This window comes from Heptranchias perlo, chromosome 20 (assembly GCF_035084215.1).
Source record: "Heptranchias perlo isolate sHepPer1 chromosome 20, sHepPer1.hap1, whole genome shotgun sequence".
Taxonomy (NCBI): domain Eukaryota; kingdom Metazoa; phylum Chordata; class Chondrichthyes; order Hexanchiformes; family Hexanchidae; genus Heptranchias; species Heptranchias perlo.
This window is the reverse complement of record NC_090344.1, coordinates 46,407,521-46,425,417: the sequence shown is the minus strand read 5'-3', so window position 1 is coordinate 46,425,417 and position 17,897 is coordinate 46,407,521. Positions and strand designations below refer to the sequence as shown.

General features: G+C 45.0%; 1 protein-coding gene across 19 annotated transcripts in view; it reads left to right on the top strand.

The window, feature by feature from the left end:
- Positions 1–17,897, top strand: part of LOC137335801 (ankyrin-1-like) — a 233,740-nt gene that overhangs the window by 209,413 nt on the left and 6,430 nt on the right. For 18 of the 19 annotated variants that reach the window (XM_068001226.1, XM_068001235.1, XM_068001234.1 and 15 more), the window contains 3 exons: positions 7,795–7,887; positions 11,103–11,186; positions 12,040–12,189. In XM_068001226.1, coding sequence (XP_067857327.1) covers positions 7,795–7,887; positions 11,103–11,186; positions 12,040–12,189 — 327 coding nt within the window. The remainder of the gene's footprint in view (positions 1–7,794; positions 7,888–11,102; positions 11,187–12,039; positions 12,190–17,897) is intronic. The other variant, XM_068001229.1, reaches the window with a different exon arrangement.

Below are 17,897 nucleotides of genomic sequence, written 5' to 3'. Positions count from 1 at the left end.
TTAAATCAAGATATCACTGGATATCAGAGTCTTGTGAATCCCCTGTCTTCAATGCCTCTGAATACCACACATCATTCCCCATCTAACAATGTGGGCACAGGGCTTGCTGACAAGTTTCTGCCAGTGTCACAAAATATTGAACCGAGAACGGTCGCATAGAAAAGCAGCCGGGAAGAGAGTTGACCGCAGATCTTACTCTTCCGCTGAGGGAAATTCCGAGCTTTTGCTAAGAACTTGCTGCGTCTGGAATCACCCTTCAAGCTTGTGTCGTACCCTGCGTGCCGCTCGACTTTCAAAGTGACCGGTGCTGAATATTTAAAAGCGGGTGAGAGTTGTGCACTATGCTCGCAGTACTCGCGGATAAAAAGTGCAGCATTAACCCCGACAGACTGGAAGCTCCCAGGATTCATTCCCCAGTCTGAGCTGTGTTAGCCAATCTCAGCTGGAGCAGGAGTTGGGGAGCTACAATTGGCCCAACCCCCTAGGGATAAGGAAGGGTTCATGCTCCTCAGTATTATGCATCGATTCCTCCTTGTGTGTGTGGATGCCAAGTAAGGACATGGTCAGGATTGGCTGCGTTGCTTGCCCCCATCCTGTGCAGTTGAATAGCCCACCGTCATTCACTGTCGAGGCTCACTCAGGCAAAGTACCAAAGGCCCCTGTAGCACCAAACCTTAGCAGGAATCAGTGCCTTCAGGAAAGGAGGGAAGAGAAATATGGATGCAGGGTGGGGGTGAAGGAAAAAGTGAAAGCCTGGTTCCTCCAGACTGGGATATTATTTCATATCTTCCCACAACCGGTTATATTAATAGCATCAGTTCCAGCAGTGTGGGCAATTTTAAATTCTTTTTACCAGTGGGAGATTTTCTTCAAGGTGCTTTGTTACGCCCCTGATAAGGTTTCTCGGCCATGTGATCTGGCATTATTTCAAGAGCATTGCATTCGCTTCAATCACTGGAGTGAACCGAGTCCCGCATTTACCGTTCACAGCAGATAACAATTCCCCTTGCATTCGGAGGAGAGGGGGGTTCAGAGAAGTTATTCCCTTGCCGTTCCTTGCCTTACGTGTGTCTGCCGAAAGGGCAGGGGTCAAATTCACGTCACTGATACGAGCGTCTGTGAAGCCAACCTTGACATTAACAGAACACGCAACCACTAACATTGAATTTGGCCTGATGCCCGAATAGACTGGAGTTAAGAGAAAAGACAAAAAAAGCATGGCATTCAGGATTGGACAGGGTGCAATGGGCACAGTGAGCAGTTTTGAACAGTCCGAGATGACAACGTATATTTCTGCTATCGCACCGTTACTGTAAAGCAGACATTTCAAACTACAGCAGAGGTTGCTAACGAGCAAGGGGGCTGGGTTTTTTTTTTGACTGTAAGCTCGTGTCAGCCAGTCTGAGTCATTAATAGATTGAGCGGTAGCCAGGGCCTGTGAACCAGGCCAAATCAGGAGTTGCCCTGCTCTCACACCTCAACATGAAGGGTAAAGTGACAGGCAGAAACGTGAGCTGAGTTCCAGCCAATCCGATCCTCCCCGCTGTAATGTGCACAGACAGTGTTTCCAAATATAGCCTCTAGCTGACGCGCTGGCTGTCTTTTACTGTCCCCTCCCTGATAAACATTCTGAAAGGATGCTCATGGCACCTCCATGTAATTTCACCGGAGAGAGTGAGAACGGATAGTTCTGAAGGTGAAAATCAAAGGACCGCTGGCCACAGATGCTACGTGCTGAGAATGCAAAACAAAGCACACCCGAAGATTGAGAGGAGATAATCAGGCAACTCCGCCTTCGCAATAGGCTCAGACAAAAAAAAAAGGTGACGGGAAGTGATTCTGGTCTGTCCAACAACAACAACAGCTCACGTTTATATAGCGCCATTAACACAGTAAAACACTCCACAGGAGTGATTATCAAACCAAATTTGACACCGAGTCACATAAGGAGGTATTAGGACAGGTGACCAAAAGCTTGGTCAAAGGGGTAGGTCTTAAAGAGCGTCTTAAAGGAGGAGAAAGAGAGAGAGGGGGTTAGGGAGAGAATTTCAGAATTTAGGGCCGAGGCAGCTGAAGGCACGGCCGCCAATGGTGGAGCGACTAAAATCGAGGACGTGCAAGAGGCCAGAATTGGAGGACCGCAGAGATCTCGGAGGGTTGTACAGCTGGAGGAGGTGACAGAGATAGGGAGGGGGCGAGGCCACGGAGCGATTTGAAAACAAGGATGAGAATTTAAAATGGAGGCGTTCCCGGACCGGGATCCAATGTCAGCGAGCACAGTGGGTGATGGGAAAACAGGACTTGGTGCGAGTTAGGATACGGGCAGCAGAGTTTTGGATGAGCTCAAGTTTACAGAGGATGGAAGATGGGAGGCCGGCCTGGAGAGTAGTTCATGGGATGCGTCTCATCAGGGTATCTGACGATCTTGATTCGCCCAGCGGGTGCATGGTCATCCTTGTGGGTGCTTTTGTTCTGCCAGTTGGGTGCTGGCGAAGAAGATCTGGTTAACCAGAACCTCTTGGGGGTCTTAGAACAGTTGGTCAATGGCTCCAGGTTGGTCTGTTCACGGATAGTGGCATTTGGGAGGAAGTTGAAATGAGTTACCGATATCAGTTGTACTGCACACAGCTAGGTTTTCAGGGGGGACTTGTTACTGGTACTGCAGACAACACCATTCTCCATGGCAGGGCCCACGTGGGAAGATTAATGTTTGTGATATTCCACAGTTGATGACTGGGAAATAGCACAGTTCACATGTCTTGTGTCTAATATTATACAGCTGGCTGTCGAATGGTGCTGCCTTTTGCTCAATGCCAATTGACCTGGTGATTCATTCAGTTCCTTCCTTCTATAAAAAAAAGAATTTGCATTTATGTAGCACCTTTCACATCCTCAGAACATCTCAAAGAGCTTTACAAACAATCAATTATTTTGAAGTGCAATCACTGTTGTCTTGCAGGCAATCATATCAGCCAACTTGTGCACAGCGCGATCCCACAAACAGCAATGAGATACTTTTTTGCTGTTGGTTGAATATAGTAATGTGTTCATGATTCTTTAAAAGTAACTAAAAGTGGTTCAGTCTCGTAGGGCTGCTGGTGTTCCTCAACTGGGTAATAGAATAACTATTTTGTAACTCATTAATACATAACTAGCGAGTGTAACACGAGGTAATATTACAAGCCTGAGGTGCCAGTGCGGGGAGTGGGGTGGGTTTGCCTGCTAGCAATGCATATCGCAAATTCAGGTGCACACTGCCCATAATTTTCCAACAAATGGGAAGGGCATGCCCAAATTTCCAATTTGCACAGCTGGCTTGAGTGGTTAACAGACAATAGTGGCCTGACACTGACCAATGCTGGAATGTGGAATGGTTGCAAACTGTTTCAAAGCTTACCTTATCTGAGCAGCCATTCCTAATTCTGTGGCACCTCCTCCCTATAAAGTGTCAAGTCCTTCTTCAACATGTTTTGACTCTTTCACTAATGTCACTTCAATCAGTGGTGTAAGATATAAAGTGGAAACTTGGCCAATTGCTCCAAATCCCTCCAGAGGATCAGGAGCTCCATTTTGTTCAATCTGATCTAAAGCCAACCCCACCAAGCCAGGGGCCTAATCCCAGCTGATGCTTCTGGCTCAGTCACAAGGGTTAGATACAGAGTAAATCTCGCCTTTCCACAAAGGAGGCACTTTGCACCACCATCTATGAAAACAGGCAGTCCAGAAAATATCTGGACTATAACCTGGTGTTGTAAGATTCCTTACATTAGAAAATATCTGCAAGAGTACATTTGCGGACGCTGTGCTTTCACTTCTTGGATTTTAGACACCCATCCCTGACATGTTACTTGTTCGGAAGGCGGCACTGCTGCTCTGGACCCGACAGCCCTGAAGGACTCTCCTTCTGATCCTCCCTGCACAGTCCAGTTCAAGTAGGCATCTTGTCGAGAGCAAGGGTCAGGATCCCACTGCTGTGTAGCATGGCGCTACATGGCTCATGGTGCTTAGGATTCCTCGGGTGGTATCTAACTCAAATGGCGAGCTGGATGCATTAATTTTTTCCAGTGAGATTGATGAATATATTTTTAGCCGTATGGGGTTCCACTGATTAACACTGTGATTGATAGCGCACAGAGATTTATATAGCTTAGGGATATTTTGGTACAAAAAATCTTTACCCATTTATAAATGTGATAAATTAGGAACAACTATATGTGGACCTTTGGTCTGTAGACAGCACTGTAAATGGTGAGGTCCACTGTACATGAAGTCTGAAGCAGAACCCGGCTTAAAATCCAGTTGCACCCAACTTTCAGAACCACGCACACAGGGAGTTCTTCCTACCTTTCCTGTGCAAACGCTTCATGTTCAGGACACGCCTTCACAGCTTTGAGGAATTCGGGAAAATCAGGGATATTTGGGACCGCCAAGCTCTCAGCAAAAGACATTGGCACAATTTAAAAATATACAACTGGGAGAAGGGAACCAAGACCCAGGCACGGGATCCTCGGATTAGTTCAATCCAACTCTGATAAATTGAACTTGAAATGCAGAGTGTTCTTTCCCCGTTCATTGCTGCTTTTGGCTTCACTCTGCACATGATGGCAGCAGCCCGGCTCGCCCTGAAAAACTGCACCGAACACACATTGGTGTTTTAGGGGAATTGTAGTATCAACCCACTATATCTTGACTGTCACAACACCCATGGTCACTTCCCAGTCTTATTAAAAGTTCAAAACAAAGATAGGAGACTTGTCCACCGACAGAGGGGAAATTGGAGAATGTTCCAGTGCTCATTCACCCTTGGATCCAGGTCTCGACCAAATGGCACAACTTAAATTGGGAAACTGGCAGTTGATTAACTGCAGGTGTAGTTTCTCTATCGCTGTGTGTGGCACAGTGCAGTAAACGCCACTGAATGGGGACTGAATTACGCCATCCGTCCTTGGTCCAATCTTTTCCCCACCCTCTAACCCTGCTGCACCTGAAGACTGCACTTGATCTTGATTCCCTTTGTGCAACGTCACGGGACATTGGTCAGTAATATATTAATGAGACTTGTGTAGAGCATGCACTTCCTGCAAGTGTTACTCCCTGTAACACTTTCCCCATCACAATAACATTCTGCTTGTTGTAAAACAGTGTATCCTCCCACTGACAATGATCAATGCCACAGGAGACCTGCTAGTGTGTAGTTATATATAATGAGGCTGTGCACGTGTGTACAACATATCTATGGGAATAACAGATGGTTGGGAGCAAGTTTTAAGGTCCCAAAATCAATGATTCGAGGTCTTCACAGAGAAATAGACTGAATGATGGGAACATGGAATACCCAAAAGATCGGATAAAATCCTGGAATCCCAAATAATAAAAACAGAATTTGGTTTATTCAGTCACCTGAAACTAGCTTCCCTAATTATAAATGGATGAAATTCCAGACTGAGATCCCAAAATACCAGGACAAATTCCAGAACCCTATGTAATTAACATGGAATTTGATTCAGTCACTGTGAACACTGTCAATCAGATCTCACAGTTTGATGGCTGAACTCAGTGCAGTAAAGGTGACATGATGTGAAAGTAATACAAGGATCACACCAAGGATGTGCAATCACAGAGTGAGAGGGTGATTGAGAAAGTTCACTGCCATTCAACTTATAGTATCCATTAAAATGACTGCTTTGCCACATTGACTAATGATTGTACAGTGTTCAGTTCCATTCGCAACCCCTCAGATAATGAAGCAGTCCGTGCCGACATGCAGCAAGACCTGGACAACATCCAGGCCTGGGCTGATAAGTGGCAAGTAACATTCGCACCAGACAAGTGTCAGGCAATGACCATCTCCAACAAGAGAGAGTCTAACCACCTCCCCTTGACATTCAACGGCATTACCATCGCCGAATCCCCTACCATCAACATCCTGGGGGTCACCATTGACCAGAAACTTAACTGGACCAGCCATATAAATACTGTGGCTACAAGAGCAGGTCAGAGGCTGGGTATTCTGCGGCGAGTGACTCACCTCCTGACTCCCCAAAGCCTTTTCACCATCTACAAGGCACAAGTCTGGAGTGTGATGGAATACTCTCCACTTGCCTGGATGAGTGCAGCTCCATCAACACTCGAGGAGCTTGACACCATCCAGGACAAAGCAGCCCGCTTGATTGGCACCCCATCCACCACCCTAAACGTTCACTCCCTTCACCACCGGCACAATGTGGCTGCAGTGTGCACCATCCACAGGATGCACTGCAGCAACTCGCCAAGGCTTCTTCGACAGCACCTCCCAAACGCGCGACCTCTACCACCTAGAAGGACAAGGGCAGCAGGCACATGGGAACAACACCACCTGCACGTTCCCCTCCAAGTCACACACCATCCCGACTTGGAAATATATCGCCGTTCCTTCATCGTCGCTGGGTCAAAATCCTGGAACTCCCTTCCTAACAGCACTGTGGGAGAACCGTCACCACACGGACTGCAGCGGTTCAAGAAGGCGGCTCACCACCACCTTCTCAAGGGCAATTAGGGATGGGCAATAAATGCTGGCCTCGCCAGTGACGCCACATCCCGCCAACAAAAAAAAAATTCAAGTCTTCATCCAGCAATGGAGATAAAGCGTAAGAAATGAGAAATGATTGGGTGCAATATTAGCATATCACATCTTCATGTGGCTTTGTCCACTATTTTAACAAAGACTTTAAGCAGCATTCCTCCTTCAAAGCACCACCAAAAACAGGTTAATTCATCATTCTTGTCTTTTATGTTTGTGGGATCTTGCTGTGCACAAATTGTCCGCTGCCTTTGTCTCCATAACAACATGGACTGCATTTCAAAGTAATTTGTGATATGGGAAAGTTACATGAGATATTTCTGAGAGATGTGATAGGCTGTATAAATGCAAGTCTTTTTTTTTCTTAGGTGAAGACATTTAGCATTCATACATTGATATCTATAATTTTTTTGAAGAGGGGTTGGGGTACTCGATCTGTGTAAATACAATAAGGAAGCAAAGTCCAGGGAATGTTTGTACAACGGGAGGTCTGTATTTGAAGTTGTGACTGCATCGCGCTTAATGGCTGCATGTAACAGGTTATATAATAATATCAATTTTCCAATTAATAACAGCAGATTAGTGTGCAATAACCATGTTTAGAAGCAAAACAGGAAAGTGCAAACACCATAAATCTGAAATAAAAAAAAACAGAACAGTGCTGGATCTTCGTGGCGAGTCGGTCAGCATCGAAAAGAGCAAAGCAGGGTTCACATTTTGGGTGGAGACAATTTCTGGTCCTGACAAGGGATCCTGTACAAAATGTTAACTTCACTTTGTCTTTCAGCTGCTCACTGACCTGGTGTGAGGTTCCGATATTTGCTATCTTTTTTTTATATAGATCAGTCTTTCTGACACACAGTATTGATATTCAAACTGAGCATTCCCTGTATTATCTGAAGGGCTTCTTTCTGTAATTTAGACTGACGGCTGTGCAACAGTTGCTCCCAGGGATCAAATGTCCTGGGAACATTTCCCATGTGCTGACAGGGATTAAGCATCGAGGGTGAAGCTCCGAGCCAAAAGGGCTGTTGGTAACAAGCACCTAAAATTATCCCATGTAGTTGCAGCCGACCTGCCTCTGATTTCAGTCGCCATGCAGCGGGACAATGCTCACGTTGCTCAGTGAGTTCCTCATCGGCCTGGTGCTGCTTGGGTTTTTCCTTGTCAGCTGTCAGAATGTCTTTCAAATTGTGTCGAACACCTTGCAATTTGTGCTGAAATACATCCACCAGGAGCTGGACAAGGAGCTGGGAGAGAGCGAGATCAGCTCCGACGATGAGGAGATTGTCACCACCAGGGTCATTCGCCGGAGGCTCATCGTCAAGGTAGTGCCTGGGTTGCAGTGGCTGCCCTTGTCCTTGGCCTGGGCAGGTTTGGGAGTGTGCTCTGCTTAATCAGTGCGAGGAGACGAGTGGCTGCACTTTTACTTTGTACGCCTGCACTGAGTATGGTCGTGAATTGTGCTGATGGAACCTGGTCTTTATATAGCTTGCCTTTTATGAGTTGTACTGCATGACTTCACTGTAAGTGAAAGAGCAGGTCCGCAGGCGTCAGCTGGCAAAGCCCTCCCCTGTATAGACAGTAGCTAATTAGAATTGGCATGGCTAAGCACTAATAGAAATGGGTGGTTTGGAGGGTATGGTGGACTGGTTAATGGATGATTTTGTGCGTGTGGGAGATGGCTGCTTACACTGGCAGTATGCAGTTGGCAGGACCCAAGTAGTCGTTTCACTGGCGAAGGCACACTGCACTTCACAGGACCCCAGACATGAGAGTTCTTGTAAACCCTGATGACTCCTGCTGAAGGAAGTGTGAAGTCCGGACCGATGTCCCGATGGGATTTGCAACAAACCCGTATTGGGACTGGCAGCACACAGCAAGGAGAAACTGAGACAGCAGGTCGAGACCTGAGAGCCACTCTCCTGGTGCTGTAACATGGCTGTTGGGTCACGGTCTTTAAAATTCAGATTAACTGCACGCGGCCCATGAGCTCTGGTTTAATTGTGATTCGCAAGACGCTATGAGCAGGTAACATGGTGTCAACAGTCACGCCTCTTGGTGTAACCATGGCAACTGCACGCTGGCTTTATGCTGTAGTTTAATTGTGGTTCGCAAGACGCTCTGAGCAGATAACATGGTGTCAATGATTACTCCCTTCAGTGTGACCATGGCAACAGAGACCTCCTGGTGTGTTGATTGGCGGACTCCACCTATGATGTTATGCTCTCCTCAGACAGACTGCATTATAACTGCAGTGCATTAATGTTCGTTCTGGTCCAGAGAAATATTTTTCCTTCATTGGTACACCCACACTCTTTAATGACAACAAGTCCCACCCATTGCTTTTTTAAAACTTTGCATCCCACATTGCCTAAATACCCAGGCTGGATCCTCACATCACACATGGTAAAACAGCCACTGTCATCACCTCACATCCCAGCTGCAAACACTTTATGAGATGGACCCATCTGGTGAGTCGTTATCATCTAAAGTGAGGGGTTTCTTGCACAGGGGACACTCAGGGCACCTCCCTTCTCCCTCCCCTCCTCCTGTAATAGTTGAAGTCTAACAACACCAGGTTATAGTCCAACAGTTTTATTTGAAATCACAAGCTTTCGGAGGCTTCCTCCTGTCATAGTTGGGTGCAGCTTTGTAACCATGATTTATCCAGACGAGTTCCTGATCGCAGTTTTCAGATGGCTGCACGAATTGGAAAGTAAGTGATTCCCATGAGAAAAAACTGCTGATTGCAGAGCATCATTGGCCATGAGCCGAGAGCCTTCTTGTTCTTACTCTCAGGGATATTGCAAGACAACATTTGACACAAAAATGCAAATATTGAATCTGCTTTGGCAACTGAAGCCAACATGGTGTTAAAGTCCTTTGGAACTGCAGCGAACAGCATCACATGGTGATGGTCCCAGATCATAACTCAGCCATGTTGCTAAGAGAAAATCCCAAGTGGAAGCGAGACCCGATGAGGAAGGATGATCAATGGACTCCTGTCTTTAATGTGAAAGTGCTGGCTTAGAGCCACTGATGCCTGGAATCCACACGATGCTGCTCAAGAATTACCCTCACAGTTGTTAACATCATCTGAGTAGGAAATGTCTTGGTAAAGGGCCACGGATGAACCTTCCAGAAAGAGCTCGTGAACATTCCCTTACTTAATGAGATAAAACTCCTCAACCAGCCGAGCTCCTTTAGGGTACAGTTACACTGTAGCTATAGTGTCGGTGCAGTTATTGTGGCGGTGCAGCTTGAATTCAGTGTCAGCGGCTGAGCCCACAACTGGAATAAGACTCCTTGGAGAAAGGACTCTCACTCCACTTCACTCTGGAGTCTATTTTGGGCCTTAACACTTGATTTACATGACACACGGTTAGAATTGCGGCAAAGACAAAACCGCTTTCCGGCAATGCTAAGCTTGTGCTGTAAATGAACGCTGGGATTGTCCCCTCTCAAACCTGGGATAAAGTAGAGAAGATAAAGAAATGACTGTGAACACTGCAGAGATGTAGAAAGAGAGCAGGGGGGAGTGTGCTTAGTTTTGGAATGTTTTAGCTCAGACACAAAGGGCTGAATGGCCTCTATTTGTACTGTAAACTTCGATGGTTCTCTGATAGGTTGACTATGAGTGAAAATTATTTGGAATTGTGCATTTCTATGCACTGGATATAAATAGTAACCATAAAGGAAATGATTCCAGCTGACAGTTTAAAACTCAGAATTAGAATTCCATATTGCTAAATTTTATGTTGTAAAATAAATAGTGATGTATTTTTGGTTTGCTGCAGAAACAACACAACTGTTAAAATTGGTGGATTGTATGAAGATGAATTAAGTATTGCTTAATTAATCACATTGTAGAATTTCAACAGTGAATTCATCAATCAGGCAGGTACCTGAGAGTATTGAAAATAATGATATCAGTCGTTCTGCCATCTCCCCCCAGACTGATGGCACTATGATGTATTTGGTATGCTTTTCCAATGTGCAATACAAGAGAAAGCAATGAGGGGAGAGAGATTAGGTTGGATTTGGATTAATCTGCAGCTGGGCCAAGTGTTCGAATTTGCACCATTCACATTGCACAGCCATTTGCTGCATACTCTTCAGATAATGCCCAATTTTACCATCTCGTAGCTGTTATATCATAACGCAAGTTGTCTTGTATCCTTGTCAGCATCTCTGATGAACGTACAGTGCACTCCAGACACCCCTCTACAATTAGCACTGGATTAAAACAAGATAGGGACCTGTCGTTCAGTGTTGAATTTCTGCAAGTAGGGACAGTGTTTCAGTAACACACACAATTTGGCAAGTTGTGCGTGTACGAGAGGGTCACAGGAACCAGATTGGGAATTGCATTACAAGCGTTTGATGGTGAACGAGTGCCAAAGCTCTGTTGTTTTGACCTTTAACCTATAGCGGGCTGTTGTCTTGTGCTACGATGGACAGACTCCTGGGCGGACGTGCGGGCGAGGTGCACAGTTTGGGATTAACGTCTCACTGACTTTTCTTTCGTTCCAACGCACAGGGCGAAGAAGCAAAGAACATTCCGGGAGAATCGGTGACAGAAGAGCAGTTTACGGATGAAGATGGCAACATCGTCACTAAGAAAGTAATGAAAATGTTGAATATTCTGTAGGGCATGACTTTCATGTATTAAAGGGGTATCACGCTATATGGGGAATGGAAAGCACCCAGAAAAGCCAAGCATCACAGACAAATATGTTTCTGCAACACAGAAGTATTTGTGTCACACAATAGGAATGATGTCACTGCATCGAAAATAAAGAGAAAACTTAATGGGTGACAATGACCCTTTAATTGATCGAATTGTGAAAGGACACCGTGGACATCAGCCTGAAGCTTCCTCTGAAGTGGTGGCCTGTGGGTCACATCACAACCGAGCCTGTTGATATGGGGTTTGGAATTGTGGTGTTGACTGCTGTTAAATTCAGCCTTCCCATATCGAGCAGTTTGCTTTTTTCAGCAGGGTCTTCTCTGGAAGGGAAAACTAACTGGTTCGGGAACCCTGTCAGCATCTGTTGGTGGGACCTGGAGGGTAATTTTGACTTCCATGAAAATCGGGAGAGATGTATGATCCAATATCGGCCGTTTTACACTGTCACCCAAAGTCAAAATGACCCCCCCCACCCCCTCCCCGCCGGAGACTGAACCAAACCGTGTCCCTTCTGCCCTTTCACATTGGGTGGGGAAAGGCAGCAATTGCGGGAGAATCGGCCAAGATAATTTCTACCCCAATACATCACATTTGGACACTCCTGAGCCCCTGGCCACAATGGTGCATTAGCACAGGTCTGGGGAGCAGATCCTGGTGAAACCTGTGCCCAGGGAATTCATTCACAAATGTATGAACAGATTCTGTTTTTTGTTTATGGTCAAAATATATAGTTGGGAAGTTAATCTACGAGTATAAGTGATCATGTTGTACCTTTTCTTTTTTGTAGATTGTTCGAAAGGTTGTTCGAAGAATCACCCCCGCTGAAGGGAAGGGAGAGACGGTGGAGGTGTTATACCAAGGGCCATCAGGGTTAGAAAGTGAGGCAGACCACTTCACAAAGTACAGCACATTAACGAGAGACACCACAAACAGCAAGGTAAGGCTGTCTTCAACATACGGACCACGGGCGGGGAAGTACTAACAAAACTGGAGGCACCTCGTGCTAATGAACCCCAAAACGATATGTGGGTTCACACCAGAATTCACCCATGTTTATTGGTGTGATGCATTGTTTTCAAAAAACCTGCACTCTCCCAGGTCTTTTGAGTTGGTAGCAGTGAGTTCCCAACACTGTTGAATGCTTCTATGGTGGTGGTGTGACATTGTGTTCCCATCCCTTTTGAAGTGATGATCCAGAGATGTGCTGGGCACCTTTGATGCCTTTTGGCTCCAGCAGTCTACATACTGGAGCAGGCCACCTAAGAGGAGGTGGTAGACATAGCACCAGAATATGGGATTCCCACCTACTACTGTGCAAGCTTCACAAAAAACAAATGTAAACGTCCACCAAATATCACACCGATCCTTCTTAATATCCACCAAGTAAATTGTGATTATTGTGTAAAATGGAGCATGTCAAACAGACTAGTTTCAATGAACTCTTCTCAATATGTTCAGTGTGTATATTACAGGTGCTGCCGGACATTCAGATAGTTGAGAGCAGCAACACTGGTTGCTTAATTGCACAAGATTAAGTTCAGAAGAGCTGAATTCAAAGCGGGAGGGAGGAAATCTGAGGGGAAATATATGTGCATCGAAACAGCATTGTCAGTTTTTTCATAGAGACTACCGTTTCACATCTCCCGTTCCTCTCAGCTCCAATCTTTCATCCCCTTGAAGGGAATAACTCAGAAACCCGGATCGATTCTGAATTTGCAGGGAGAACAGTCAAAACGACTGGCCAGCGGTTGGGTTCAGTGAAGGAGAGCTGCCAGTGAGGAAGCCAGTCGCGGGAATTCTCTGCAGCTCCGTGCTGATGCAATTCCCGTGTGCTGGTAATGAATTCAATATGATGATCAAAACAGACCATATCCCAACAAGTCTTGCTAATGAATCTTCCCCCAGGTTAGCATAACGCAACCAGGAGAGATGGTGAGTGCGCCAACCATGAGTAGCCTGGTGCAGAGATGCTTGAGAATAATTTGTGTGTCTGTCTTTGACTCTGCACTCTGTATACTTAACTGGGATTGAGGTTTTCAAGCCTCTGGTCTGGCCTCTGTATTGCCGATACTTAAAGTTCAGGGATGATTGGTACCAGTTAAGTGATTGCTAAATGGCCGTCCCACAGCTGGTTGGCGTGTCCAGGTCACACAGATATAAGACCAATAATACATTTGTCTCAGATGAACCCCAACAAGGGTCTCAAAACTGAGCTGAACAGTTATTCTGACATTGTGACAGACACAGACAGGGTGCATGAACAGAATATGCTATCTTGCCTGGTTTTTATGGGTATTTTTAAAAATCTGCTCATCCTTATCATCGTAACTGGGTCTGAGACAATTTCTCACATGTGCATTGTAAATAACCAATTCAGAACCATCCACTACAGTATCACCAAAAGATGGCATGTTTTTGTTGGATTTGGGATGACAGGTTGTGTGCATGTGTATATGTGTGTGTATACTGCTCTGTGTGTATGTATACTGCTGTGTGTGTGTGTGTGTGTGTGCGTATACACCGATGTGAGTGTATGTAAACTGCTGTGTGTATGAATCTGTATACTGCTGTGTGTGTGTATATCTGTATACTGCTGTGTATATGTATTCTGCTGTGTGTATGTGTGTGTGTTATACTGCAGTGTGTGTATACTGCTGTGTATGTATGTATGCTGCTCTGCGTGCATTCACCACTGTGTGTGCATGAATATTGCTGTGTATGTGTATGAAAATTGCTGTGTGTGTGTATGTATATTGCTGGGTGTATGGATCTGTATACTGCAACGTGTGTACATATGTACACTGCAGTGTGTGTGCACTGCTGTGCGTGTGTGTTTAGATTCATTTTTCTCTTTCCTTCATTCTGTCTGTCTTACCCATTGTGATTTACTCTCTCTTCCCATTCATTCTCTGTGACTGTGTTTCTGTGCTGTCAGACACTGTTGTCTCCACTGTCTCACACTCAGCTGGGAGAGAGGGATAGTGCCTTTTACAATGAGTGGACTCACGGTCGAATGGGCGCACAGATTGTGAAGAGAATCAGCCGGCACGCGAATACGCCAAAGCAATGATTTAGGGATGATTACAGAAAGGTAACTTGAGTGTAACTGGAATTCTAAGAAACCTTAGAGATTCCTGCCCCCCTGATATCTCGTTTAATTCTTTTGTGTAGCCAAAAATAGAAGTTCGTTACTCCCATAAAGATACAGGGGTTGAACATGTCGTCACAGAACAAAATTCCTGCAACTCTCTTGTGCAGTACATTCTCTCCTGTAACTCATGATGCTTTCTTCTCCTGTTTTAAAAGAACCCACATGAGATGGTCTCTGTGTACCATCTCATATGGAAGGCTCCCGAACACAAACATTATTTCAAACACTTGCTGGAACGCTGTATTTGCACAGCGTCTACAAGGGGAGAAGCTCATGTATTTGTGAAATCACAGATCCAGAGGGCTGCAAGGTGCCTTTGTTAAAACAGTAAAGTTGAATGGGAAAAATTCATTCTCTTAAAAGTCACCTCTGGCTTTTGCCCTTTGACATTTCCTTCAAGCTCTGCCAAAGTTTATTTCTGTACATGTATGGTACATCTGTATAAAATTAGAATGTTGCTGTCATTTTCTGTTTAATCAAATGGAGCAGTCTAATGCACCACTGATCCATTCTGTGTACAGTTTATTAACAGTGTTGGTCCCTGGAAATATTTGATGCAACCCCTGAAAGTTTCAGGATATGTCGTTTGGTATAACAATTTGTGGGTTCAGATATTTCCTCAAGAGTTCTGCACAGACTGTTCCATTGAGTGGGATGTGTCAAGTGTGTTATAACTGGGACCCTTACACTAAGAGTGAGGGTGTAACAGAGAGAGTGTTATATCTGAGCCTAAAACTGAGGGTGAGTGTGTAACAGAGAGAGTGTTATAACTGAGAGCCTTATACTGAGAGTGAGGGTGTAACAGAGAGTGTTATATCTGAGAGCCTTACACTAAGAGTGAGGGTGTAACAGAGAGAGTGTTATATCTGAGCCTAAAACTGAGGGTGAGTGGAACAGAGAGAGTGTTATAACTGAGAGCCTTATACTGAGAGTGAGGGTGTAACAGAGTGTTATAACTGAGAGCCTTACACTAAGAGTGAGGGTGTAACAGAGAGAGTGTTATACCTGAGCCTAAAACTGAGGGTGAGTGTGTAACAGAGAGAGTGTTATAACTGAGAGCCTTACACTGAGAGTGGGATGTGTAACAGAGGGAGTGTTATAACTGAGAGCCTTACACTGAGAGTGAGGGTGTAACACAGAGAGTGTTATAACTGAGAGCCTTACACTGAGAGTGGGATGTGTAACAGAGGGAGTGTTATTACTGGGACCCTTACACTAAGAGTGAGGGTGTAACAGAGAGAGTGTTATATCTGAGCCTAAAACTGAGGGTGAGTGTGTAACAGAGAGAGTGTTATAACTGAGAGCCTTACACTGAGAATGGGGTGTAACAGAGAGAGTGTTATATCTGAGAGATTTACATTGAGAGTGAGGGTGTGACAGAGAGAGTGTTATAACTGAGAGCCTTACACTGAGAGTGAGGGTGTAACACAGAGAGTGTTATAACTGAGAGATTTACACTGAGAATGAGGGTGTAACAGGGAGAGTGTTATATCTGAGAGATTTACATTGAGAGTGAGGGTGTGACAGAGAGAGTGTTATAACTGAGAGCCTTACACTGAGAGTGAGGGTGTAACAGAGAGAGTGTTATATCTGAGAGCCTTACACTGAGAGTGAGGGTGTAACAGAGAGAGTGTTATAACTGAGAGCCTTACACTGAGAGTGAGGGTGTCACAGAGAGAGTGTTACAACTGAGAGCCTTACACTGAGAGTGGGGGTGTCACAGAGAGAGTGTTATATCTGAGAGCCTTATACTGAGAGTGAGGTGTAACAGAGAGAGTGTTATAACTGAGAGCCTTACACTGAGGGTGGGGGTGTAACAGAGAGAGAGTTCTAACTGCAAGCCTTATACTGAGAGTGGGAGTGTAACAGAGAGTGGATATAACTTTTCTCAAATCTTCATGCCTGTCTCTCTTTCCTTTCCATCTTCTGTTCTCTTATGCTTCCAAGAGTCATGTCTTTAAGTCTTGTATTTTCTCTGTATGATGGTGTATGCTCAATGTCAGGTGGTGCTCAGGTACAGTATCATTGACCCTGTCGCTACTCCTCAGTGTGACGTCTGTTACTGATCTATCCACGTCTAGCTATATGATCTGGAGATCAGGTTCAACCTCAGGAAGAAATTCCCAGTAATTTGACACCAGATCAGCTTAACAAATCAGTGGGAGAAATGGCTAGCATGTGACTGAAGGAGATTCATAGAGAAATTAGTCACAATTAGATCAAATCAGGTTCAAAGCCAAGAGAAATTTTAAACTGAGCATTTTATGTTGGGTAAATGAAAAAAATCCAGGTGTCAGTATTGGAAATTTTCTGCTGTTTACTTATGTCCGATTTTTTTTTAAAAAGACAAACCTGGAAATTGAGCTGAGCTCTGCTGTGTTGGTATCAGATTCCTTTGTCCATTGTTTTAATGGGTTAAAGTCTCTTAAAATAATTGAAACAGGAATTTGACCCAAAATGTGGCCATTGTACAATAATCTCACTCAGAATAATCTCTCCTGTGCAGAGTAAGACCAACCAAATGTACTTACTTCACTGCAGGTGGGGTATGGGGGTAAAAGAGACCTTCCTCAAGTCTGGACTGGACAGGTCCCCAGCCTCAGTGTTGAAAGGACCGTAGAGGAGACTTCACCACCTCTGTAATATCATAGTCGAGTATCCAGCTGTGCTCCAGAGGTGTGGCCCACTTTAACCTGCAGTCACCCCTCACCAGCCACCATCATTATTTGCAGTTGGATTTAAGACAAGATGTTTGGACAAATGGACACTTTCCGAGCTGTTACAGAATTGTACATTGGAACTGGAGTACGCCATTCAGCCCCTCAAACCTGTTCCGTCATTCAGTTAGTTTGTGGATGATCTGTACTGTATTTCTCGACCTTTGCTCCATATCCTTTGATGCCCTTACCCAATAAAAATCTCAGTCTTAAATTTCAATTGACCCAGCATCCACAACCATTTAAGGGAGCAAGTTATGGGTTCCACCACCCTTTGCACGAAAAGTGCTCCCTGATTTCACTCCGAAATGGCCTGGCTCGAATATTGTGTCCTCTTATTCTGAACTCCCACCTGAGGAAATAGGTTCTCCAATCAAATCATTTTGTCATTTTAAACACCTCGATTAGATCATCTCTCAACCGACCAAACTCAAGGGAATACAAGCCAAGTTTATGGAACCTGGCCTCATAATTTAACCCTTTACACCCTGGTATCATTCTGGTAAATCTGCTCTGTGCTCCCTCCAAGGCTTGTATATCTTTCCTGAGGTTCAGTGCCCAAAACTGAATGCAGTATCCAGATGGGGTCTGACGTAGGTTCTATATCAATGAAGCACCACTTCCTCTCCTTTTCATTCCATCCACCTTGAGATTAAGGCCAACATTCCATTGGCATGTTTGATTAATTTTTGTCCCAGTGCGCTATCTTTTAGTGATTTGTGTACCTGGACAAACACATCCCTTTGTTCCTCCACAGCACCTGGTTTCTCACCATTT